This window comes from Labeo rohita, chromosome 16 (assembly GCF_022985175.1).
Source record: "Labeo rohita strain BAU-BD-2019 chromosome 16, IGBB_LRoh.1.0, whole genome shotgun sequence".
NCBI classification, from domain to species: Eukaryota; Metazoa; Chordata; class Actinopteri; order Cypriniformes; family Cyprinidae; genus Labeo; species Labeo rohita.
The window spans coordinates 23,104,328-23,131,846 of record NC_066884.1 but is presented as its reverse complement, the minus strand read 5'-3'; the positions used below and the strand labels follow the sequence as shown (position 1 = coordinate 23,131,846).

The 27,519-nt window shown below is 36.2% G+C and overlaps 2 protein-coding genes across 3 annotated transcripts; one reads left to right on the top strand and one right to left on the bottom strand.

Annotated features, from left to right (window-relative positions):
• Positions 1 to 760: 760 nt before the first annotated feature.
• On the bottom strand, positions 761 to 20,021 carry rasip1 (Ras interacting protein 1). The gene is made up of 16 exons (XM_051132240.1): positions 19,675 to 20,021; positions 18,559 to 18,680; positions 15,862 to 16,310; positions 13,743 to 14,003; positions 13,434 to 13,657; positions 11,040 to 11,201; positions 10,423 to 10,627; positions 7,381 to 7,679; positions 6,873 to 7,034; positions 6,210 to 6,250; positions 5,373 to 5,527; positions 2,468 to 2,580; positions 2,091 to 2,379; positions 1,779 to 1,942; positions 1,550 to 1,691; positions 761 to 989 (listed from the first exon to the last, which is right to left on the bottom strand). The coding sequence occupies exons 2-16, from the start codon at positions 18,678 to 18,680 to the stop codon at positions 811 to 813; spliced, it is 2,967 nt and encodes a 988-aa protein (XP_050988197.1). The 5' UTR covers positions 19,675 to 20,021; the 3' UTR covers positions 761 to 810.
• Positions 20,022 to 22,281: 2,260 nt separating this feature from the next.
• Positions 22,282 to 26,189, top strand: LOC127179005 (cytochrome c oxidase subunit 6B1). 2 transcript variants are annotated; one of them, XM_051132244.1, is made up of 4 exons: positions 22,282 to 22,396; positions 22,901 to 23,026; positions 23,343 to 23,443; positions 25,886 to 26,189. In XM_051132244.1, the coding sequence occupies exons 2-4, from the start codon at positions 22,921 to 22,923 to the stop codon at positions 25,937 to 25,939; spliced, it is 261 nt and encodes an 86-aa protein (XP_050988201.1). In that variant the 5' UTR covers positions 22,282 to 22,396; positions 22,901 to 22,920; the 3' UTR covers positions 25,940 to 26,189. The 2 variants fall into 2 exon arrangements, with proteins under 2 accessions (XP_050988201.1, XP_050988202.1); XM_051132245.1 differs by having other exon boundaries at positions 22,295 to 22,396; positions 22,898 to 23,026.
• Positions 26,190 to 27,519: the final 1,330 nt, after the last annotated feature.

Here is a 27,519-nt window from a genome sequence, read left to right as displayed (position 1 = left end):
AAATAAATCCCAGATGTATTTATTATGGTTTTCAGTAGTAACAATAACTATAGTAACTGTGGTATTTAGGCGTAAACTAACTAGTCATATGGTTGCCCTGGTAAATGTTCATAAAAGGGCACCTGCAAGTGTCAGTATTTCCACTATTAACAGTTATGGTATATAATAAGTATATATATATATTTTTTTTAAACTTATAGAACACATCTTTAAAATATTTCAGGATACTGATCCTCATTAATGCAAGTCATGATAGGTGATTTTTTTTAGTGGTGACCAGCGGAGTCTAACTAATCGTTGAGTCCACTGCGATCATGCCACCCAGTGTTGATTAATAGAACAGCAGGTGGCCACCACTTTTCCCTTTTCCCACCAGCCTCTCATAAAAATTATGAGAATGCATTAATAAAAAAAAAAACATGCCAGTAGGTTACATGTAATTTTTATTACAGAAATGTGAAAGGAAAATATTATCAATGCAATTGATTTATTTTATCATAACAGCTTTGTAGTGTCATATTTAGTAAGATTAACAGCGGAAATAAACCTACAGAACATGAATACTTTGTAAAATAACAAACTGGAATTTATCATTGCAACCAGGCAATGAATCTCCTCTAGCATAAACCTTTAAGGTAACTAATGCAATGAATTATACATATTCATAATGAAGTCAGTGTATATCCATTAAAATCCAACAGATGTGCCTGACAGGCAAACAAAAAAATGTGTGTATGTATGTAGCCTACTAGTGTCTAAAGACTGGTAGTTTCTCTATGCGTGAACTAGATCATGTTCATAATTTGACAACTACAGTCTAGTCCGCTGATTAGCAGGAAGTTCATCCTGGTCGAACCCCCACAGGAATGTGCGCAGGCGTGTCACTTCCTTCATTAGCTCGGGGTTTGGGATTGGCTGAGTCAGGTCCAGACGCGGTGTCTCATTAGGCAGGATAAGAGGAGGATGGTCCAAGAAACTCTCAAAAATATCTTAAAATATGTGAATAATATAAAATATTTATGTATTATGTATAATAAAAATTTAGTACAATAAATGTAAACACAGTAAAGGTAGGGGCCAGTGAAATTTGTGTGAAAAAAAGTCTTATAGCTGTTTTCATATGATAAAAAAAAATACCATAAAAACAATAATATTGTAATATTTGATTACAATTTTCTATTTTAATATGTTTTAAAATGCTATTTATTCCTGTGAGGCAAAGCTGAATATTCAGCATCATGACTCCAGCCTTCAGTGTCACATGATCCTTCAGAAATCATTCTGATTTGCTGCTCAAGAAACATCTCTTAATATTGTCAATGTTGAGAACACTTAAAATATTTTGTAGATTAAAGGCATTTTTTTTTAAACAATTTACTACATTCTTGCTAAATAAAAGTATTAATTTCTTAAAAATTTGAAAAAAACTGACCCCAAAACTTTTTAAGAGTAGTGTATATTATATAAGTAGATATTAAATAGTTTGACAGGCATATTATCTTTAGTATATACATTAAGAATGCGTTAATTTATTTAGGTTGTTACTCACCACCTCCAAGTTCGGTACCGAGAGGTGGAGCCCATGAAGACGGTGGGGCTCTTGTCGGTCCAAGCTTATAATGAGTGAGAAGATGGTGAAGCTGGGATGGATTTAGCAAAGGATGTTCTTCCTGTAAGCTTGACCAGGATGACTGAGGAGCAGAGTGATATTTTATCATCATGTGACTGAGTTATAGATGTGAAAGCATTGTGTGGTCCGGTTGTTCTTAAACTCTTACCTGAATAAGGCGGGTCTTAGGTATGCACAGGAAGTTGACCGTAACCGACAGCTTCTTTAGAAACTCTGACGCAATATCTCCAAGGCCTGCTCCTTGTAGCCAGTCTAAGACCAGGTCCAGATTAGTTCGAATTTGAACGGCACGTGACCAAGAGAACAGACTATCTGTAAAAGATGGAACAAATGATTAATTTACAACCTCACACTTTCATAAACTCATTGCCATCATATCCTGCTCAAGTCAACTGCTGTCATCGCTGCGCGAAACTGTGCGCAAACACAACTGTGTTTATGAAAGACTGTAAATTCTCACCTCTCTCCAAGAGTGTGTTGAGAAGAGACGTGTTTGTGAAGAAAAAGAGGTAGCCAAATGTTTGGGAGGTTAGCGGTGGAGAGAGGCAAGCTTCTCTGGAGAGCTGCAGAGAGCAGCGATACACTTCCACCAGTCCAGCGACGGTGGGCGGCAAAGTGGAGCCGTCTTCTTCCTCATCTCCTTCCCCTTCATTACCAGCTCTGTCCTTCGCTCCTGCTTTTCCCTTTTTTTTCTCCTCACTGGAGAAAGGGTTAGTGTCTAACAGTGCTGGGAGCAAAGAGTATAACGTCTGATAGAGAGAGGAAAATGAGTTATGAATACATAAAATGCTTTATATAAATGTGCCATTCAATATCCACAGATGCACATTCTCTCACCTTGGTCAGATGATAAACACACTGCTGAAAGGTGTGCATAATGACATCATCCAGCTGTGCCAACGCCTCAGAACAGGTGTCCATATCAGCAGAAAGAACAGGGTCACCTGGGGCTACAGGTTAGGATAAGACAAATCACAAAGATACAGGCAGATCCTTTCTTTAAAGGAGAAGTTTACTTCCAGAACAAAAATTTACAGAAAATTCACTCTTCCCCTTGTCATCTAAGATGTTCATGTCTTTCTTTCTTCAGACGTAAAAAAAAAAAAATATTTCTTGAGGAAAACATTTGAGGAATGTTTTCCATATAGTGGTCTTCTACAGTGCCCGTGAGTTTGAACTTCCAAAATACAGCTTCAAAGGGCTCTAAACGATCCCAGCCAGGGAAGAAGGGTCTTATTTGGTTATTTTCTAAAAAAAATTACAATTTATATACTTTTTTGGTAAAGGGTGTTTGATCTTCTTTGCACATTCACTTTGTAAACTCTGAATCGATACTTCTGCAGCGATGTAGGATGATTTTGAAGTTGGAGGAGCAAATGAGATGGGAGTTTTTCAACCTACCCTAACTGTATTGACCCGGATTACACAGAGTACACATGCGCATCACAGAGCTAGATAAGATGAGCATCTGATGTTAAAAAGTACATAAATTGTTTTTTTCGTTTCACTAGATAAGACCCTCCTTCCTTGACTTTAGAGCCCTTTGAAGCTGTATTTAAACTGCATTTTGGAAGTTCAAACTTGCGGGCACCATTGAAGTCCACTATATGGAGAACATTCCTAAAAAATGTTTTCCTCAAGAAATATAATTTCTTTATGACTGTAGAAAGAAAGACATGAACATCTCGGATGACAAGGTGGTGATTAAACTATCTGTAAGTTTTTGTTTTGGAAGTGAACCTCACCTTTAATGGAGTGTCTGTTTACAATAAGTGCAAACAGCCCGCCTTGTTGGCAGAGGCTATTTAAACTAAGGTTCGACTGATGTATCGGTTTTGCCGATTAATCGGCACCGATAGTTGATTGGCGAAACTATCATTATCTGCAAAAATCCATGCCGATAGTTTTTTCCGGGTTGGGTTCGTTGCTGGAGCGGCTGAGAAGGTTGTCATTATATAGCAAAATCCCTATAGTCTTTGTTATACAGCCCCAGAGCGGCCTCTAGTGGTGGAAATCACTGACAGCACGTGCCATTTGTTTAGACACGTGACACTGGACGCTGCACAGAGCGGGCCACTTCAAAGGCATTACTAAGCGATGAATTTGTTGACTAGATGCTGCATTAGTGGAGAAAGGACAGTATACTTTTGCCCGTTTGGTGATCAAATAAAGTCTTGTAGACCGCCGCTTGAATTGAACACTATGCGTTGCTTAAATAACCACAAATGTTCTAGAATAGAAGCAGTTAAATTGTGAAAGTACACAATATCCATATGTATGCAATTTTAATACTGTGGCCTTTGTGTAGATATTTAAAGATGGCCATCTTTAGCTTGATTGTTGATGTAATGGTAGCACTTTACAATATGAGTCCATTTGTAACATTAAGATTGATAAAAGCTGTAGAATAAAAGTATTGTTCCTTGTTAGAGTGCATTAATTTCAGCATTTACTGATATATTTTAAAAATTTTAGTTGCTTTTGTTAACATTAATGAATAATCAACTGTAATGATTAATATATAATTATAATTAATATTTTTATTCATTTATGAAAGTATGGTTCAGTAGGCTACATTTTTTTAATAGTAGTTCAGTATCCATTTTAAAAACTAATTTACACTAACTCCACCCACCAACATGTGGTTGGGCTAGTCAAGACGCCTGGTAAACAACAGTTCCCATGGCGTAGGTAGTAGAGTGCGTAGCAGTGACTTTTTGCGATCGACCTGAGTTCAAGTCCACCTTTTGCTAAACTCATTCTTTTCCATTTTCATGTCACATATCAGATCAGAAAGGCAATTATTTTCAACAAAATGAAGGAAATAATCGAAAAGAGTAAAATAAAGAGCCTCACAGGTGTTTACTGGTTTATTGTAGGGAGGGCTTTATTGTCTCGATAAGGCAGCATCCATTTATTTATTTATTTTTTTATAAAAATGATAATTTACACTTATTGCATACTGTTTTATAATGTACTACAATACTACAAGTTGCAAATATCTGCCACTAATTGCACAAAGTAGTATAAATGGCATCTAACTAATGTTATTGCAAAGAAAATACTGCTATTTTTACAAATAGAATCTATCGCTATTTGCACTTAGTGTAAATACCATCTATTGCTAAGAAACTATGCTATTTTCACATAGTGCAAACAGCATCTATCACTATTTGCACTTTATTTAATGACGAACCTTACCATGTTTAACTCAAAATGTAAGTAAAATCATATGGAGAAGTTGCAGATCAACATAGACCATCTCAAGTAACCTGGTAATTATTAACAGTAATAATATGTAATAATTGCAGTCACTTTCAGCATATTTGTTGACTAAAATTTGCCATTTTGCTATTTTACAAGCTCATCTTTTGAAAGACGTCTGTTGGTTGACAATTGATTATATAATGATATAATGTGACAAGTACATTTTGGCATTTGACAAAGATTTAACTATTTTATGAACTGCTTATATTTGAGTTGTATGAGGCAGGAGTCAGTAGGTTGAATATTGTCTCTCTGTAATTCTATTCAAAGTTGAAGCTTATTTCACAATGCCAAAATTTTGCTTAGACTAGTAGGTTTACCAAAAATAACAAAATGGCACAATAAGAGATGTGAGAAAACTGATTTAATCTATCAAAAGACATAACACGTCTTCAACTGAAGATACAGCACGTTATGTAACACAAGTATTTATTGTTTTGAGAAAACATGCTGTAATTGCCAATGTCTCACTAACCTTCAAATTCCCATTCTTTTTCCATGGTTTCAACTTTGACCTGAAAGAAGTTGAGGAGCTCCGTGGCATTGGACATCCAGAACATGAGAGGTCGAAGGTCAGAGGAGAGCTTCTGCACGCTTGGTGGAGGAAGTTCAACATCAGCCTCTGCTGAGCTGAATACACATACAAAAATAAATAATAAAACCTTAATATAGTGCACAAAATCCACATGCTTTCATATATCCACCTTTTTCTTCAACGCGGAAGTAAGACGTTCGGTTCATTCGGAAATAACAAGAACAAGAATAACAACCTGTAGTAAACGGTAAAACTATTTGCACTACAAACCAATGTGTTAATAATTAAGATAGCACATTAAAATAATATGGTAAGACACACCAATTTGCAATATCAAGCAGCAAAATGAGCCGTTTTGTGCAGCTAAAAATAGCTGGATGCGGATGGGACCGTAAGCTAGACCCATAAAATTGACAAATGGCCACGCCCGCTCTTAAGAGGAAGAAAAAGGTGGATACATTTGAGATATGAATATTGTAAAATTAAATTAAATTATTAAATATATTAGACAATTTACAATTTCTATACACTAAGTTATTCTGTATTTCTATGAAGCTATTATATAATTCTATCATTTCTTTAAATAGAAAGTATACATTGTAGGCATGCATGCACAGGCACTTCACAATAAAGGATTATTTCAAGAATGGCAAAACACAAGTTCAGTGCTGGGTAAGGTGAGAGGAATTTGCTGTTTACAGGCCTGTCACTGAGCAACAATGTTTGAACAGTGTATACAGATCTAGTACAGCATGGAGAGGTAGTGCAGGTTCTTACTTTTGTGTTGGATGTTTGTCACCGAACTCTTTAATTTTGTCCTGAAAGATGAATAATGGAACAGACAGGGAGAGAGAGAGAGATTAAAGCAGACTCGGATGAATGCATGGGCGGGAGTGTTTGGCTGATGTGTCCGGACAATGACAGCACATTTTCCAAACGGGTGGAAATGACATCAGTCAACCTCTGTTTACAAACTACGGCGAAATTCCAGTGAAAGCCCATCTGTGTCTGCAGCTGTGGCTCCTCAACCACAGCTTCACAGCGCAGAGAGAGACCATTTTAAAACACTCTCTTACAACACTCTCAGATAAACTATTAGTGTTTGTTGTGTGTTTTCACCGTTCCAGTTTTAGTATATCTGCAGACAAAACACCAAAGTGGGCAGAAAAAGCATCAAGAACAGTGACAGCCTGTTCAAATCTTGTTCATTATCACCTTTCCGCTCTAGTCGCAGTCTCAGTGCTGTTATATAACAGCCCAGCCCTGTACTAAGCTTTACTCTTAATAAAAATTGTGGTTTTACACTTCATGATTTCATAATGTTGCATATCATCTTAACCAGCGGTTTACAACCGATTTTGCCTCAGTAGTAAGAATCAAGCGACTCTTCATCAAATCGAATCACTTTATTATCACACCACTAGGGTTTTGGATACTCACCCAAACGATTCCTTTGATCTGATTGGCTGCCTTTAAAAGCAGTTGAGGTAATAACACTGGATCCAGATGTTTAGAGGCGTAGTCAATCATGAGCGACAGAAGATAGGCAGGTGCTAAAGCTCCACCCCCTGAATCTGGGCTGGCGTTTTTCAAAATAATTTCCTGAAATAAAAGTAGAAGTACTACCCAATTTGTATAAATAAATATTATGACGCAATGGCAAAATTGAAAGTGCTGCAGTATTTGTTAAACCACAGTTTACCAGTGATACTATTTTTCCTAAATTAAGTTACATTGCTGCACTCACTAAGTACGGCATATTATAAACATTTACTCAGAAATGTTGGTGGAACTGTAGTCTGATTTTTAAATCTCTGTAGCCTACTGTTTGTCTGTTGCAATAAATCATTACGATAAAATCCCTCTGCCGGAACTCTGTATTTACCTGCACTGGTGCTTGTTTATGTCAGATTTATCAGAAGGAGTGTTCGATTGTATCAGTGTTTACCTGCAGCAGGGCATCCGCATGTTTGGCCTGGAATCTCAGCAGTGATTCTGTGGACCCCAGATACTGCCTGAGCATTTCCTGTCTATCTGTCATCCCGCCAGGGCTGTAGGAAGTTGACATGTCACCTTGCCATGGTGGCGGTAAGGCCAGGGGCGGAGCGGGGGTCACACGGGGGTCACGATAAAGGAAAAGGAAGTGGCTGCCAAGACCCAACAAGTCTCCAGGCTTTAGGACTGCTTCCCTGTAAAGTGGAGCTCCGTTAAGAGTGACAGGTCCTCCTCTGAATGCACGCGCCAAGGCTGTAGAAGAACAAGAACCAGAAGTATAATTGCAGACATTATTGGGCAAGCTACTGTAGCTAGCAGAGTTAGCAACTACTCTACATGGCAAAAGTAGCTTGCTGTATATTTAAGATACTACATTCTTTAACAAATATGATGTAATAGCCAGTTGTATAAATAAAACTGTACAAGATACCACAGTACGTAGCCAAAAAATACACCGAATTGCTGTGGTATGATAGCATTTATTCACAAACATGTGGAGGTGTTGAATATAAAAATGTCGCTGCTAACAACATATGCTAACATAATGATGGGATTTGCATGTTTTGTTGTTAGTAGCGACCTTTATGCTGTCTGTGTTAAGCTGCCCATAAACTACCTGTCTGTGATCCAAGTCATGTAGTGTGCAGTTTATTTTGACTGAAACTAATATCGGTGACAACAGACAGTTGTGAAAAGAACAGCTATCTGGCAACTTTGAAAATGATGTAGTGTTTCGCTGAGTGATAAACCGCACCGCACCTTTTTTTCCCGTTAGCTTCCATTCATTTGAATGCTAATGCGGGGGTCAGGAACACACACTTATGTGAATTTCCCTGCTTTCAAAAGTTGGAGTTTAGTGAACTCGTATTGAATTTTTTTGCTAATTTGTATCACGTAAAGCCGTGTGACCAGTAGAAGATCTGTGTGAACTTTTAGCTGAATTAAAAGGATAGTTCAGCCAAAAATGAAAATTACCCTATGATTTAGTCACCCTCAAGCCATCCTAGGTGTGTATGACTTTCTTCTTTCAGACAAATACAATTGGAGTTATATTAAAAATGTCCTGGCTTTTCTAAACGTTATAATGGCAGTGAATTGGTGTTGATATTCAACAGTCCAATAGAAGTCCAATAAAGTGCATCCATCCATTATAAAAGGAGGTTATGCTATGCCTACATCCTACGTCATCTGCTCGAATGCCACTCTCTCATTAGTGGAAGCTAGAGATTACAGTTTATAAAGTTCTAAATATGGATATTTTTCTAACAAAAATGCATTGATTCACTTCAGGAGGCCTTTATTAACCCCCCGGAAATGTGTGGAGTACTTTTTATGATGGATGGACTTTATTGGACTTCTACTGGACTACTGAATATCAACAGCCATTCACTGGAAGCTTGGAAGAGCCAGGACATTTTTGAATATAACTCCAACTGTATTCGTCTGAAAGAAGTAAGCCATATACACCTAGGATGGCTTGAGGGTGAGTAAATCATACGGTAATTTTCATTTTTGGGGGAACTATTCTTTTAAAACCTTAAAGGAGTAGTTCACTTCGAGAACAAAAATTTACAGATAATGTACTGACAAAAATGTATATACTTTTTAACCCCAAATGCTCGTCCTGTCTAGCTCTGCCATGCGCATGCATTGAAGCAGAGCTAGACAAGACAAGCATTTGACAAGCACAGACAACCATTGTGTTCACTAGGGGTGTAACTATACATGTATTTGTACCGAACCGTCACGGTACGGCCATCTCGGTTCTTTGCATGAGGCCTTACAACAAATACAGGCAATTCACCCTCAGTCCAGAAGGGGACGCCCACAGTAATGCAACTCTGTTTGATAACCGCCAACAGAAGAACAGCGAATGCCAGGAGTTGCGCACTTGAAAACAAAGACCACTAGACAGTGATCATGTGCTGATTCTGAACGCGTCTCTCACTGACAAAGGAGTATAACGTTACTTTAAAGGCTTGCGCACTCAACTGTCTGCGAAGTGGAGCTTTGTGCTCTTGTATCCTACCTCTCTCATTCGGCACAAATTTATTATGTAAATTACAGACTTTGTACTTCAGTCACGTTCTAACGGTCACACAGTGAGGCGGGTGCACTTATGTTTGGTTCACTGTGTTTTATTTTGATAAAGTACCAAGCCTGGAACTGATATGTTTTGTGTTTGTGTGCGCTGGCGTGATTACTTTAACTTTCCTCATACCAGCAAAAACAACTTAAACAAAAATCAAACAGAATGTCACTTTCTGCCATTTGAGTTTCCTTTCTGTCACAAAACTGAACTGAAACTCAGCAAATATAGGAATACGTTACGTGTTACACAGTTTTTTCCCCCTTGTCTATCAGTTAACTAAATTAAATAGATTTCAAGTATTTATTCCTTGTATGTATATATGTAGTGCAGATTTTATAGCCCATATATGACATTAATTTGATATAATATTTAGTATTTTCACATGTAGGTGGAAAAAATTGTAATTTGTACTACTGTCTGTTTAAAATAAATGAAAAGAAACCTAGCATAGTAGATTTGTTTTTTTTTTCTGTTGTACCGAAATTGTATCGAACTGTGACCCTCGAACCAAGGTACGTACTGAACCGTGACATCCGTGTACCGTTACACCCCTAGTGTTCACAATTAAGATCATACATCAAAATAATATGACACACCAATTTGGAATATCAAGCAGCAAAACAAGCTGTTTTGTACAGCTAAAAATAGCTGAACGCGGATGACACCGGAAGCCAGACCCATATAATTTGCTGCGGGAAAAATAAGGTGGATAGCATTTCTCCACATCAGTACTGTCCGTTCCTGTTTTATCACGAATGTTTGAATTTCTTGGTGCATTATTGAATGTGAATGTGAAAACAGAAAGCAGAGTCTGTTTGTAACAATCCCCTTAAGTTTTGTTTTGTGTTGTGGAATTTTATTCATTAGTTTTATCTGACTTGTGTCAGTTTGGTGTCAGGGTACCTTGACCGCGAGGTTGGTCCGGGACGGCTGAGTCTCTTCTGATCAGGAGGTGTCGGGCAAGCAGGTCAGGGGCTGAGAGGTAAGTGTCCACTTTTAGAGGCCTCTTCCCTTTCCTCTCTCTCTCCCTGTCCATCTCACGCTCCCGGAATGTTGGCTTCCTCCCAAAAACATGTGTGTGACCCGCCATTATGTACAACACGAAGTCCTAAACAAATAATAAGCAAGAGAGCAAGAGGGTGAGAAGGAAAACGGCGAAGACAGAGGGTGGAAAAAAGCTGTTATGATTTCATTGTGGTCTTTACGCCAATCTGTGCAATCTCCTATCTTAAGTTGCAGAAATACAGCGGCGATAAGGAATGAAGAGTGTTACAGTTTTCAACAATGTGTGCTTGTGTGAGGTCATTGTGCGGAGATGAAAATGTAGACACAGCATGCTTGCGTTAGTATTGTCCGGCCCGCGTGTGTATATAGAGCTTCTGTATGGCTGTTTTGTGCAGCGTGTTCAATGGCCATTCCACTCAAAGGTATGAAAGCGTTGATGGTATGCCGCGATTAGAGGGATACAGGTATGATGTCATGGGATGGCTGTAAGATAAGTGAGATGATGCATGTCTAGCCTTGCTCTGGTCATAGCCTTGCAGCAACAGGAAGTAAGGCCGATCTGTCGGTGGAAGGATCAGGCTCTGCGACATCACTTCCAGGTCACAGGTGTCGTTCTCTTCTTCTGCTGCACGAGTGCGTCTGTCTGTCTCACCTCCGCCACTTCTGGACCCAGTGACCTGACAAAGCAGAGAAGGGTAGTGCTGTGAATGGATTGCATGCATTTCTAATGGCACAAACATGTAGAAATAGGCTTTTATGTTGCATAATTTACTGTATTAGTTTACTGTATATATATTGGTACTACTTGGTGTTATCAGTAAGGATGTGAGAGTTGCCAGAATTGTCATTTGTGACCCTAGACCACAAAACCAGTCATAAGAGACAACTGTTTGAAAATGAGATTTATATATCATCTGAAAGCTAAATAAGTAAGTTGTCCATTGATGTATGTTTTGTTAGGAGAGATACAACTATTTAAAATCTGGAATCTGAGGGTGTAAAAAATCAAAATATTGAGAAAATCGCCTTTAAAGTTCATGGCACTGCATATTACAGTAGGAAATTTACAAAATATCTTCATGGCATATGATCTTTTCTTAATATCCTAATGATTTTTGGCATAAAAGAAACATTTATAATTTTGACCATTACAATGTATTTTTGGCTATTGCTACAAATGTACCAGTGCTACTTAAGACTGGCTTTTTGGTCCAGGGTCACATTTGACCTATTATAGCCAGTGCTATATATTTTAAAAATTTCCCCCCTTTTTTTACTTTGCCATTTGATTTACGAACAATGCATGTCAAAATTATTAGATCAGTAAAATAATCAAGCTGGCAAACACAGATGAGGTTTTGTTCAAATTGTAATAACGATTTATGATAGTCATGCTCAGAGATTTTCTTTATCATTATTATTATTATTTAGATATTATTTCATTTTTGTGTGTAAAACTTGCAAAAAAGGTGTAGTAAATTATATTTTCATTTTTTTAAATAAATGTTAAACATGTAAATATGTTAATATTTAAATATAATTACATTCTACACTAATATTTTAAGATTTTGTATTTTTTTAAATATATACACTACCAGTCAAAAGTTTTTTAAGATTTTTAATGTTTTTAAATAGGTTTCTTGTACTCACCAAGTCTGCGTTTATTTATTAACTACTGCAATAACAGTAAAATTTAGAAATATTTTTACTATTTAAAATAACTGCTTTCTGTTTGAATATATTTGAAATATAATTTATTCCTGTGATTTCAAAGCTGAATTTTTAGCGTCATTACTCCAGTCACATGATCCTTCAGAAGACATTCAAATATTCTGATTTGCTGCTCAAAAACATTTATTATTATTAATATGCTGAAAACAGCTGAGTAAACGAACAGCATTTATCTGAAACAGAAATCTTTTGTAACATTATAAATGCCTTTATCATCACTTTTTAACGATTTAAAGCATCCTTGCTAAATAAAAGTATTAATTTCTATAATTTCTTTCCCAAAAAAATTATACCAACTCCAAGCTTTTGAATGGTATAGTGTATAATGTTACAAAAGCTTTTTATTTCAGATAAACGCTGATCTTTAAATCTTTCTATTCATCAAAGAATCCTGAAAAATATTTACTCAACTGTTTTAAATATTGATAAAAATAATAAATGTTTCTTGAACAGCAAATCAGCATATTAAAATGATTTCTGAAGGATCATGTGACACTGAAGACTGGAGTAATGATGCTGAAAATTTACCTTTGATTACAGGAATAAATAACATTTTAAAATATATTAAAAAAGAAAGCAGTTATTTTAAATTTTAAAAATATTTTTTCAATATTACTGCTTTTGCTGCATTTTGGATGAAATAAATGCAGGATTGGTGAGCAGAAGAGACTTCTTTAAAAAACAAAAAAATCTTACTGTTCAAAAACTTTTGACTGGTAGTGTATATTTAAAAAAAATACTTTTTGATGTGCGAATTCTGCTTGTGAACATTTAGCTAGGTAAATGATCTAGCTAGGAAACATGGTTTGGTCAAAATAATAATAATGATATTGACAGTATTAGTAGCATCAGTAAGAACATGTTTCAAAAATGAATTAATCAGTAAACTTGACAAATGATTTTTTAAATTATTTTAAAATAAACATTTACTTTAAGGTATTACTTTAGGGTAATACCATTAGAGTAATAGACAATACTTTATAAAAATATTTTATAATTTTATAAATAATTAAAAAATGTACATAAAGTAAAATAATATTAAATAAATTTAAAATTTAACAAGTGAAATAGTTAAACAGGCAAGTACAAATCTGAACTACTTACTTATTGTTGGGCCCTACATTATCATTTTTATTTCACATTATTTATTGGACAGTTGGCCTATTTCTTAATTTTACCTCTCCTCCTTCAGTTGCTATCATGCTCACTATGTTCTTTCTATCCTGTCCATTTGGGGCATTGCCAGAGCGTCGAGGGTCATTGCCAGCGTTGCCCTGACGGCGTCTTAGACTCAGATTCATGTCACTAATACTCCTCCTCAGTTCTGTGTTCCGCCCTCGATGACCTCGTTCTTCTTCTGCTCCGCCCCCAGAGGACATGCGGCTCCGCCTCCAACGGACTCCTGTTACCACAATAGTGTTTTCCCACAAATTAATTATCAGTACACTTGTAAACTGTCTTAGGGTTAAATATGGAGATGTTCCAACCTTGATAGTTCTCTCCATCCCTCTCTCTCTCTTTTTCCTTCTCTTTCTCCTCCCTCTCATATTCATCTAGGCGCTGGATCTCAAAGCGTCGTTCAAAACCATCCTTCGGCCTCCACATATCCACTAGCTGCAAGGGGCATTCCCAGGACGCCACGCTCCTTCGGCACTCTGTTTGCCATTTAATGGCTCCATCTGGCTGCTGAATGGGCTTTCCAATGACATCACATAACAGGAAGTCCTCGGGGGAATATTTCTGGAGAGCTGACCAGGTGAACAGGAAGTCGGGACATTCAGAAGGGAATGATACAATGAGTGGGCAATGCCTAATTTCCTACATCTAATCTGTGTTGTCTCCACTCAGAATGCACATCTGATTATTTGCAGCTTGCTTTTGATGTTTTAAAACATAATGGGTGGATGAACCAAGTATGCAGGCCAATCTGGAACTTCAATCGTTATTTATTCACCATCATTTCATTCCAAATATGCCTGTACTGTATTTATGAACAATTTTATCTAAGTTCTTTCCAAACAACAACCATTCAAACCACAAAAGAACCATAAAAGTGATTCATATTACAAATCATGCGCTTTAATCCAAGCCTACTGAGGCCATAACTTTTTTATGAGGAACAGAGTACTACCACTGAAAAGTTTGAAAATTAGTACAATTTTTAGAAGAAATTAATACTTTTATTTAGCAAGGATGCATTCATTTTATCAAAAGTGACAGTAAAAATTTTTACATTCTCATAAAAGATTTTTATTTCAAATAAATGCTTTTGAACTTTTTATTCATCAAAGAATCCTGAAAAAAATATCCTGGTTTATATATCAATAAAAACCATCACAACTGTTAGTAGTTTCTTGAGCACTAAATCAGCATATTATGACCTGGACCACAAAACCAGTCATAAGGATAAATTTTTTAAAATTTACATCAAATTTACATAAATTTGGGCGACATACAATTATTTGAAAATCTGGAATCTGAGGGTGCAAAAACTAAATATTGAGAAAATCACCTTTAAAGTTGTCCAAATGAAGTTCTTAGCAATGTATATCACTAATAAAAAAATACATTTTGATATATTTACGGTAGGAAATTTACAAAATATCTTCATGGAACCTGATCTTTACTTAATATCCTAATGATTTTTGGCATAAAAGAAAAATCGATAATTTTGACCCATACAATGTATTTTTGGCTATTGCTACAAATATAACCGTACTACTTAAGACTATTTTTGTGGTCCAGGGTCACATATTAGAATGATTTCTGAAGGTTCATGTGACATTGAAGACTGGACTAATGGCTGCTGAAATTTAGCTTTGCCATCACAAGAATAAATTACATTTTAACATATATTAAAATATAAGTTATTTTTAGCTGTAATAGTATTTCACAATATTACTGTTTTACTGTACTTTTGATCAAATAAAATGCAGCTTTGGTGAGCATAAGAGACTTAAAAAAATCTTGATTACAAAACATGGAAGGACATGTCATTTTGGATTTATTGACAATAATAACCTGGCATAGCATGTTCATTTTTGAATCTGAAAGTTTTTTAAATGAAATTTCAGTCAGAATATCAGTGAATAATGACCTGGATTCAGAAGACTTGAAATGTAGGGCACACGTCTTAAAGGTTAGTTAAGGCAAAAATGAAAATTCTGTCATTGTTTACTCAACCTCATTTTATTTCAACCCTGTATGACTCTCTTTCTTCTCTGGAGCACAAAATAAAATATTTTGAAGAATGTAGGTAACCAAACAGTTGACAGTAGTAGCCAATGACTTCCAAAAAATTTTGTCTGTACTATAGAAGCCAGTGGAACTCAAAACTGTCACCAACATTCTTCAAAATATCTTCTTTTGTATTCCAGAAAAGAAAGTTATACAGGTTTAGATTGATGAGTAAATGATGACAGAATGTTCATTTTTGGGTAAACTATGGCTTTTAAGACACTTTCATAATACCTTTATGGTGCTTTTGTGCTTTTTTTGTATTTCGACAGCTGTGGCCACTGAGTAAGATGCATCATTATAACAAACGTACACATTAGTGACTGCAAGACTATCTAAACTGATTCACCATTACAGGGAAAGAAATACCTGTGTCTTCATTCTCGTTCTCTCTTTCTCTCTCAGTGTAGCGGGTGATGACCTGCTGAATGAGCTGGCGGGCAGTGGAGTGCATGTTTGCCAGCAGGCTCCGATAGTTAGCTCCACTTGACAGGGCATCTCCATAGATCTTGACCAGCCCTGGGGCATTAGAGGAAGCAGGAGGCAGGTAGTGATGCGATGAAGGGGTGGCAGAATGTGCCCATATTTCCCTCTCACGTTCTCCAATGGCACGGTCTCTGTCGCTGTTGGACCGGCCTCTCAGGAAAAGGTGAGACAGCCGCTTGGCCCGGGACTGCTGATTGGCGGGCCGCGGGCGGAGGAAGGCTGGAGAAGGGGATGGAGAGGGTGGGGCAAGAGAAGGGGTGGAGTGAGAGAGGGAGGAAGGGACTGATGATGGGGCCTCGGGAAGGGAAGCGGCATCTGAGCTAGTTGTGGACCTGATTAAACGAAAGCAACAGGAAGGAGGTGATATACAAATTATATATTGTACAAGACATATTAATCTATCTACATCTTTGATCTTTTCAAAATGTGCTAATTATTTAAAAAGAGAAATGTTAGTAGTAAACTGTTAGACCTATGACATTTGTCCATATCAATTAATTCAGTTCAATCAATTCATAACACAATGACTTGAATAAATATTGAGTATGTCTGAGTTAGGGGTGTTTTGATATGCCAGTATTGACGATAACTGTGATATATTTAAATAAAGAAATATCATTATTGTGTTAATTAGCGGCGTCGCAATATACCCAGATAGCACACATACGTCTGCAAGATGTCTGTTAAAGATTTCTTGATCTGAAAGCATCAGCTGTGTACAAACGTCTGAAAGATGTCAGTTTTACATACATTCAAAATCATAAACATCCTAAAGACATCTAATAGACGTCTATTTGACATCTGATAGGAAATGTCCAATAGACATATTGCAGATGAGCAAACACTAAAAAATGCAGACGTCAAAGAGATGTCTCTGTGATGTACGTGTACTATCAGGGTGTTGTACACATACGATGACCCAGATAGCACGCATACATCTGCAAGATGTCTGTTAAAGATCTCTTGATCTGGAAAGCATCTGCTGTGTACAAACATCTGACAGATGTCTGTAAGATGTCAGTTTACATACATTCTAAATCATAAACATCTACTTGACATCTGATAGGAAACGTCTTCCAGATGTAAATGCAGATGTCAAATAAACATCTCCTTGATGTATGTGTGCTATCAGGGAATATATAACATAGCAATCCAGCACCAGCACCATTATGGAGCATTAAACTCTCACGTGCGATTTGTTTTTATTCATACTTGACACCGGAGGTGTGTCACACACATTGTGAGCACACTGGTTTGTAATGAAAACAGTTTTACCATTTACTGCAGTTATTTCCCTATAACGGATAATAAACCAGAAGTCTCGCCCATAGGCTTGCTTCCGCACTGAAGAATAAGGTAGATAGAATACTATAAAATAATAATAATTTCACAAATAGAAGTTATTTCAAACACTCAGTGGACGCTACAATGCATGTTTGGAGTAAAATATGTAGTTATGGTCTTACTTTGACACTGTTTAAGTCTCTTCTGTTTAGTGTAATTGTTCCTTTTGGTGTGCAATGGTGTGATTCATTGGTCAAAAAAAGAAAAAATAAATTAATTAAGATTTATTTGACTGATAGCATGGTTTATTTATTAAGATTTCTATAGATATCACAATATATCGTTATCATGAATTTCTGAGGCCACGATAATCGTGTAGAGAAAAATCTGATATTATGACAGCCCTAATTTTAAAAAAAAATGTCAGGGAGGTACAACTGTACTGATATCATAATGAAGAAAAATAATGAAATTATTGAAAAGAGAACCTAACTGAGTAGTTTGGCATAATCTTTTCTTATTATTTCTAAAAGTAGTGATTTATTGTAAAAAAAAAAAAAATTTGTTTACATAATATGTGTGTGTACTGTGTGTATTTATTATGTATATACAAATACACACACATGAATGTATATATATTTAAGAAAAATGTAATGTTTATATATTAAAACTATTTATATATAATGTCAATTATATGAATATAAATATAAATATATACATGTAAATACATGTAAATCTTTTTAAAATATAGGGTGTATGTGTGTGTATTTATATATACATAATAAATATACACAGCTTTTATTTTGTATGCGATTAATCACGATTAATCATTTGACAGCACTAAAATACTAAATTTGTGATAATCTCTGTTCAATAAGTAAAATATATTTTTTCTTATCTTATTGAGCTCGATTAAAGATCTCTTAAAATATCAGATAATTCGCTTTTTTGCTTTAGCAAAATGTTAGGCATGGTTATTTCAAGTTGTAAAATGTCATACAAAATGTCATTTACTTTTTACCTGCTAAATTTAAAAACCTTGTTTAAAAAGTAACGGTGAAGATGTTTATACACGTGTATTCAAAGGTGAATGGAAAATATGGTGTTAGATTCTCTTTAACGGTTACACCACGTGACAGTTAGAGAGTCACTCAATTGAAACATTTGTTGAAAACGGTATAAAACTTTTTCCAACGTTTCTGAGAACTTGGCACATTTTTTCAACTTTTCTTTATCTTGGACACTCTCATTAGCCAATGATCCAGTGAGTAAGAGAGGTAAGTTTAGAACACTGACTTGACTGATGCTGCACTGGGCCAGCGAGCTCCCAGCTTGGCAAAGTGTTTCCGTGGAGAGTTGATCCACAAGCCCACTGGGAAATGGAGCTTCCTAAATCGGGGACTGCCAGACTCCTCCATCTGAGGGAGTAAGAGAGAGAGGGAGGTGAGGACTGGACAGGAGTGTGGAGAATGGAAAGATAAAATGACAAAAATAAATTGAGAAAGGAAGGACCGGGGGGGGGCGGGGGGGAGTAGGAAAAAGCAAGAAAGGGAAATGTCAAAACGGTCAGAAAAAAAGACAGATGCGAAGAAACACCAGACATAAGATATCAGTTTTGAAACATTTCTAGATTTGTGTCATTGAGATTTATTCCTCTTCAAAATCAGATTTTGCCAGTGAATGACATTCAATACCGTTTGGATAATCAGGACGTGCCGTGTCATACATTCTTCGTCGTATGAGTCTGAGTAACAGAGAATTAACGCAGCTAGCGGGGAATGCCACAAAGTTGACAGGGCAGGCGGTGAATAGTTATGGCTCTGAGAAAAAGATTTATTTCACATTCATGTCTACTTGTCTAATGAAAACCAGAGGTTTGGCACTGTTGCTCCTGAGCTAAGCATACTCGTGGAAGTCAAGTAAGAGTCAAGTGGCTTCGCCAAGAGGCCATGACGAGGATATCAACCAACATGAAACTATCACTGCTGAGGATAAGCCGTGCAGCCAAACCACATTCTATGAATATCATCCTTGTTGTACTTTGATTAAAAGCGCTGAACGTCGGCTATACATAATAACATACATTTTTTGTCCTCCACCCGGATTGTGGACTTCACCTCCATGTATCCTCACAGACAGACGGGGAAAACCCCTGAACAGACCCCCTAAGTGTCATATGCCCTCTGTCGTTCCTCAAAAGTGAAGCTGGCTTTTAATATGTTGACTCTTTGACCATAATTGATTTCATCACATTCTACAGAGTAAATGGTGGATGTAGAACAACCAAGAAATGAAATTTACAACGTTTGGTTGGGAAAGGTATTCAGCATTTGCTGACTACAGCTCCAAATCAGTCATTTTGCATGAGTAAAATGGCTTTTCTCACCACTAGATGATCTGAATGCGACTTACCCACTGTGACGGGCTTCCTCTTTATATCGGGATAAATCTTCGGAATGGCTGTTGTTGTTTGTGAAGTATATTATAAAGATATCAAATAAATACCAGTGGAGGTCGTCTCTGTGTTTCCTTATTCCAGAATGATTAGGTTTAAATAGTCCATTTTCTGCTTAAGGCCTTGCTTTGCTTGATCAGAATCTGTCCTTTCACCCAGTTTTTAGCTTGTCTTTTTCATTTTCAAAGGGTCTTCTAGTCCTTATTCTTGCTTTCTATTTCTCTCTCGTTTCTTTCTCCCGTTCTCTGCGTCTATAGATAGAGAAGCAGGCCCATTGTTCTAAATGACAGAATTTCCTTCCTCCCCAATGGACAACACCTATATCCTGAGAAAAAGAGAGAGAGAGAATATGAAGTATACGCATAAAGCCAAGTCAGTGACACTGCTGTACATACAAAGAGCAAGACGATAACATGTTATAAGCGCTAGTCAGGATGTCCATTATGTTCATTCAAAATCAGAACAGAGACGGAAATTGTCTGACAGTTGGAGAATTCAAAAGACTCGAGTCAGGATAGACGCCATATTGAATTTTACAAGATTAAATATGGTGCTACCCTGACTAATGTGTATAGAAACAATCCTCAAGAAATATGAATGAATGAAACCGTATATGTTTTTATCAACTAAAAGAAATACAAGGGACGGCCACAAGACTAATTAACACTTGCCTAAGCATGTTTTATACAACGCTCGTTGCTTGTTGTAGGGCTAGGAGAAAAAAGGAAACAGGAAACCTGGGACAGGATGTCAAAGACAGAGAGGCACCTGTAACCTTTGACCTTGTCAACAACAGAATGATGTGTCAGGAAAGAAGAACCATGTGTATATCCGTACATGCGAATGAGTGTATATCTATACGTCCTAAGAGTAAGAAGTATTTGTATGAATATACTACATTTTTTCCTCGTTCCAAACAAGCACAAACAGAGAATTTTGTCTCTTAATTTATCCACCTTTTTCTTACTGTAAGAGCAGGCGCAGCCATTTGTATATTTTATGGGTCTGGTTTCCAGTCTCATCCGGGTCCAGCTATATTCGGCTGTACTAAACAGGTCGTTTTGCTGCGAAACTGCACACTGATATTATTTTTATGTATTATCTTAATTATGAACACACTGTTTCATAGTGCAAACAGTTTTACTGTTATTTTTCTCGTTATTTCCCTATAGCGACTATGAACCGGAAGTCTCACCCATAGGCTTTCCTTCGCGTATAACATTTAGACATTTTTCCCAGAAAACGACACAAAAATTCTGATTAAATGTATGCTATTTTGCATTGTAAAGCTATTATGGAGTCCTACGTATGAATACATACACTCACACACTCACATGAACCATGTCAGACCGAAAAGCAAACCCAAAAGCTCTGTGAGCGTTTGGTCTCTCAGACAGGAAGCATTGACAGCAGGCTGTGAAGGCTCTTGTGCGTCATTCGGACTTGTTCCTCCATGTTTGTTTTTAGCGTGTAAGTGAAAGCTCTTCCTGGCTCTTGGTCAGAGGGAATGTGTTTGGAATGAAGTGTGCATACAGTAGCGCACGTTTGCAGGGGTAAAAAGTTCTTACTGTACATCTCTCACACCTCAGCTCTAGCTGGGGAATGAGAAGGTGGTTTCGTAGCCAGCAGTGCCCTACAAAGGCAGAGGAAAGTAACTACACTCTCTTGAATTAGGCCTGTTGCTTTCTAGTCAGTGCCATAGATTTCCTAAAGTGCTCTATTTAGATTAATTACCAAAAAATAAAAAATAAAAATTCCCTTGCTGTGGCTAAAACTGCAATAAAAATATCAGAATATGTCATTATGCTGCTTCATTGCACACAAAACATTAATACTAAAACACAAACAAATTAAATAAATAATACATTAAATAAAAATATTCTTGACAGATATGGGTTCTGAATATATTACGGTATTATTCTATAGGCTTTTTCCACTTTATGACTTACCCGATGACACTGTCTTACCATGCTATATTTTTTTCTTTGTGCTTTTAAACAAATTTCATGAGTTTCTTTCTGAAAGATTATTTTTTATTGCATTTTATTTTAGATTGTATATTGCCAAGTGTCTCATTTTTTATTTTATTATTTTTTATTACGTAGCCTGTTTTTATTACTTTGTAAATATTTTAGGTAAATAAATAAAATATATTTATATTTACATATATATATATATATATATATATATATATATATATATATATATATAAACGTTAACGCCTCCATTTAAACAAATTTCATGAGTTTCTTTCTGAAAGATTATTTTTTATTGCATTTTATTTTAGATTGTATATTGCTGTTATTGTTTTAATAATATTACTGACATCTCATTTTTTATTTTATTATTTTTTATTACGTCATTTATTATTTTACATTCACGTATTGTTTTATATTACTAGTGTTATTTTATTTCCTTCATATTACATCTGAAGATTTGAATAAACGCTAAAGGAACGTATACATGAATGCTACTGATAGAGAGTGTAAATAATATATATATATATATATATATATATATATATATATATATATATATATATATATATCGTGTTAGTTCAGTCTCGTAAACCCCGCCTTTACTCATCCTTATGCCACCCCTACACACTTTGACTTCCCATAATTCAGTGCGCTCAAAAAGTCTTTCGAGAGGACGTTACGATAAGGGCACAGTAAAGAGGTAGGCCTTAATGTTTATATTTGTGTAATCTAACTTGTCGTGAAATTGCTTATCTCATTCAAGGTTTATTGAAACCCTTTAGCTTTACTCTTTTGAAAAATTGACAAAACAGCAACGGGCGTTTTAGGAGAATGGTTTATTTGAGTTAGTTAGCGAGCTAGCAAACAGGCTACTTTAACCGGTTATATCAAGGTTATGTTACTTAAGTGAATATGTCTACTATTTTTAACGCATACCAAACTTGTTTACGCGTTTACAAGTTCACTTCAATTCACATTTACCCGTTGAAAGTTTAAAAAAGTCGTTTAAAGTACATTAAGTAAGTTTAACATCACTGCACTGGCGTCAGTTTAAACAGTTACTGAGACACTGAATGACACTTCCAGTCGTCTGCTTGGTTACACTGTTAAACTACGACATCGGCGTAGTTAAAGTCCGTTTATGTTAATTTAAGTGTTTTGTTAATTTTTGTATTTATCTGTAAATGTTTATTGTGTCAAGCAGACCCACTATTTTGGCTGAAGATGGCTGATCTTATTGAGGACAAGATCAAGAACTACAAAACGGCTCCTTTCGATGCCCGTTTTCCAAACACTAACCAGACAAGAAACTGTTTCCAGAATTACCTTGGTAAGTACAATATAAATGATTATATGGCTAATACTTTTAACAAAAATTATGGCATTAATAAAAACATTGTGCCACAAATGCTTTGATTTATGGCTTGTTTTCTTGAAGGTCACATCAGTGATAAAGCAGGGTTGTTTGTAGTAAATCACCAAGTCTTGTGTTAGTCCTGAAGTTATGAACTATAATTGATCTACTGATTATTTGACCTTATCATGTGTGACTTCGTCAAAATGCATTATGAATTGAATAACACATTTTAGATGTCATGGTTGGAAACTGTACACTATTTCTGGCTGATTTCAGTGTTTCCTCTCAGACTTCCACAGGTGTAGTAAGGCTCTGTCAAGCAAAGGGCAGGACACTTCTCCCTGCGAATGGTATCAGAAGGTCTACAAGAGCCTGTGTCCAATGAGCTGGGTGAGTCTGTTTTACCAAAAACACCTTTAAAACATAAGTAATAGAACCTTTGAGTAAATTAAAATCAAGATCTACCCTAGTTTCCTAATAGACATTCCTGGTGTTATTTCATGAGCACATACTTAAATAAAATTAACTTGAATTTCTCAGGTGGCTTTTTGTCACATTGTCTCAGACTAAAACTCAGACTTCTCACACGCCAGTCAATTCTGGTTTTGAGTTGTACATACAGCAAGGGAAAAAATAATAAGTGTGACATTTAGTCTTGATCTCTTACTTTTGAGGGCATCAATGTGCTCTAATGCAAAATGCTTACAAAATAAACTTTTGACAGATATATGCATTTGAAATTTGTTTTTTTCTTCTGTGGAAGTGGGCAAGCGTAAAAAAAAAAAAAATTATCTCCTTTTCTCGTTTTCTGCATTACGAGTACAGGTCAGGGTGCACCAAAACCACCACAATAACCAAACCACATGGAGTCTGATCTTTTAAAAGAATTAGTTCGCTTCCAGAAAGTTTCCTGATAATTTACTCACTTCTATGTCGTCGAAGAGGGTCATGTCGTTCTTTCTTCAGTCAAAAAAGAAAGAGGTTGACCCAACTCTAGCAAGGCTATAGCCTAAGTAACCTAATGTTAGTGTAATCTGTTAACAAAGCACATTTTTGGGACCAGATAATGAGTGTCGTGTCATGAAATGTTCCTAATACGAAACTTTAACATGATCACATTTTAATAAAAACACTGAAAGTTAGACACATTAATTGTAATGATTTTATTTCCACTGTTATTCAAACAACAAATAAATTTATATAGAGAAAGCGAGCAAAGAGCACAGCATCAACAGACCTTTTTGAAACTCTGATTTGGCATCCAACCACTGCGTTGCAAAATAATTTACTGTTTTGAAACGCTCCAATCGGCTCTCCCCCGGCCTCCCCCCCCCTTCTCTGTCACTTAGCGGTTATAATTACATCAGCAGATTCAGCACATTCGCAATAGAAAAGTGGCGGTTTCCAACCTCAGTAACATGTTATGATATTATAGCTGTGAAATTACCAGAGACCAGAACTGCAATTAATTGCGACTTTTATTAACATTAAATTGTCCTTCTCCCATTTTCACCTCAATTTTGGGGAAGCTGTGCCTTCCCTGCCTCCCCCAATGAGCCACCACTGAGGCTACATTTACACAACAACAATGTAGTCAAAAATGAAAAAGTTTTAAAAATATTTCATGTATACACGACAACGTTTTCAAAAGGATTCGCGTTTACACATCCACAAAAACTGCCAAAAACACTGTATTATATATCCTAGGCCAGTAGTTGGTGCTGTCAGCTTATTAGTAAACATACTTGTAAGGAAGTAAAAGCAACACATAATGCGCATGTCTACATACCTAACACGTACTATACACACACGTGACGTCACCGTTTTCAAAAATTCCCGTATTGAGTGTTTACATGAAAGGCTTTTCGTTTTTGGCTGAAAACATTGCAGTGTAATCGGCCCCTGACTTCAAGGGGGATCAACGAGTTGAAGGTCCACATTGCAGTTTCCATGCAGCTTCAAAGGGCTCTACACAGTCCCAACCGAGGAATAAGGGTCTTATCTAGCAAAATGATTGGACAGTTTGGAGGAGAAAATGAGAATGGGTTTTTTTTTCACCAACTTCATCTTTTTGAACCAAGGAACATAGAGTTTTCCAACAGAAAATGACCAGTTGTTTTGTAAGATAAGACCCTTATTTCTCGGCTAAGATTGTGTAGAGCCCTTTGAAGCTGCATCGAAACTGCATTGACCTTCAACCCGTTGATCTCCATCGAAGTCCACTATATGGAGAAAAATCCTGGAATATGTGAAATGCTGAGTTCAGGTTAATTTTCTTAATCGCCTTCTAATTCTATGAGTTTTGCAAACTAAGATGAAGTCTTCCACAATGGAATGGAATGTTTTTGCTTTCATCATATTGCAAACTGTCAAAAGTGGCTATGACGTGTTTAAAGACTTCACACACAAGGTGTTGCAGAGTGTGTGGGGTTGATGACGTTGATCTGGGAATGTCCAGAAGTTGTTGGCCATGCTTGCTAATATCGGTGTGACCAGAAACCTGTGCTTTAATTCAGTTGCAGTTTCGCTATTATTCACTGGCAAAAATTTGGTTAATCCTGCCATACTCTTCAGATGACTTCATTAGTCACCCAAATGTTGCAAAAGATTTGAGCATGGTCAGGATGCAGTCTCATACCAACAAAAAGTTCTCTATTCTTCATTATTGACACACCCATTCCCAGAGCTGGGTTCATCACAAGTATCACCATTTTAAACACGAGTTTCCCTTCAACAAGAGACAACCAATCATTGTAAAAGCTGATGAGATGTGAAGGTCTGCTGGAAGTTGTTTGATATACAATGCTTTCTTGTCTTTGTACTTTCCTTAAGGTGGAGAAATGGAATGGACAGATTGAGGATGGAAGCTTCCCTGGAAAGATCTAAACGGTCACTGTTACTTTCAAATCATGAACTCCAAACCTTTTGTAGAGTACCTCATAATATGTTACCCAAATTTGATGTCGTCTTAAGTATTGGTTTCCCTGCTGGAGAATGAAAGGTCATTCAGAGTGGGCTTTGGAACCTTATGACCTTTTGACCTTCAGCAATTTGAAGTCCTACATTAGCATTACGCTTTGTAACTCTACATCTTACTGTTGCAATTTACAAAATAAAAACGCACAATTTCAACTAATGATGGTTTTGTGTTTCTATTTTTTTATTTTTTGTATCCATGCAACAAATTACAGTTTGTACAGTCTAAATCACTCATTAACCATCATGCCAAAGTGGCTTTTTTGAGGTGTGGAGTTGAATAACATCTGCGAGGTTTAAAAAAAAAAAAAAAAAAAAAAAATTGAACGTAAGATATTAGTATGCAATGGTCAAGGACTAAGGTAAACTCTGTTCATTCTACATGCCCTTTTTAATAACACTAATCTAAAGTTACTGGATTTAGCCATATAGAGGCTTATTTAGTTTAAACAGACAAGATGAATTTCCATGAACTCAGTGATTAAGGCATTAGGATGTTCTGTAAATCCTTACCCAGCATAACAGCTCCGTTTAATCTCATTTGACTGTTGTGCTTTTAAAACAGCAGATGGCAGTAAAGTAGCACAAAATAGTCTCATTGTGAGAGCAGCCATTAATAATACAGTTAAGATGGAGCAATTGTAATGACTATACTGATTGCAGTGCCTAGAAATTCCTCTCTTTCTATACATTTCTAATATCTGATGCAAAACATGAGGGGAAAAGGTCAGAGGATAGCTGGTCAAATAAGGTTATTCAACAGATGCCTCGCAGTGCCAAGTGTCTTACTCAAGAACACGCAGGAAGTGTAGCAATCTTGATGTAACCTTAAAGGGATAGTTCACTCTAAAATGGAACTGTATCATTTCCTCACGCGATGTTCCAAACCTGTATGAGTTTAGTTCTTCAGTTGAACGCAAAAAAAGATATTGTGAAGAATGTAACCAAACAGTTGCTGGTAGACATTGAATTTAATGAAGAAAATGAAAATGAAAAGAATTACTGAAGTCAATGGCTACTGGCAACTGTTTGGTTACCAAATCTCTTCTTTTGTGTTCAGCAGAAGAAAGAAATTAATACACATTTGGAACAACTTAAGGATGAGTAAGTGATGACAGGATTTTCATTTTTTGGGTGAACTATCCTTTTAAGTATTAATGTTCACTATGCATGTGGGGAAAAAGCAGTAGATGGTAATCAAATGCATGGATGAGTGCAAAATAGAATAGAATGTCAGCTTTTTTTTTTTTTTTTTTTTTTTTTTAATTTCTCCAGAAGTGAGTTCTGATTTACAGGATTATATTCTTTTAGGAAGTAACATGATTTCCTTGAGCTTAACTCTGAAAGGAAACGACTAATTGATGATCAAATGTTACCATGGGTTACTTTCCTGCCCTTTTTTGTTTTTTTTTGTTTTTTTGGACACTCTTTCCATTTAAACAATATGCTTCAAATGTTCACTATGCAATATATTATAATATATAATATTA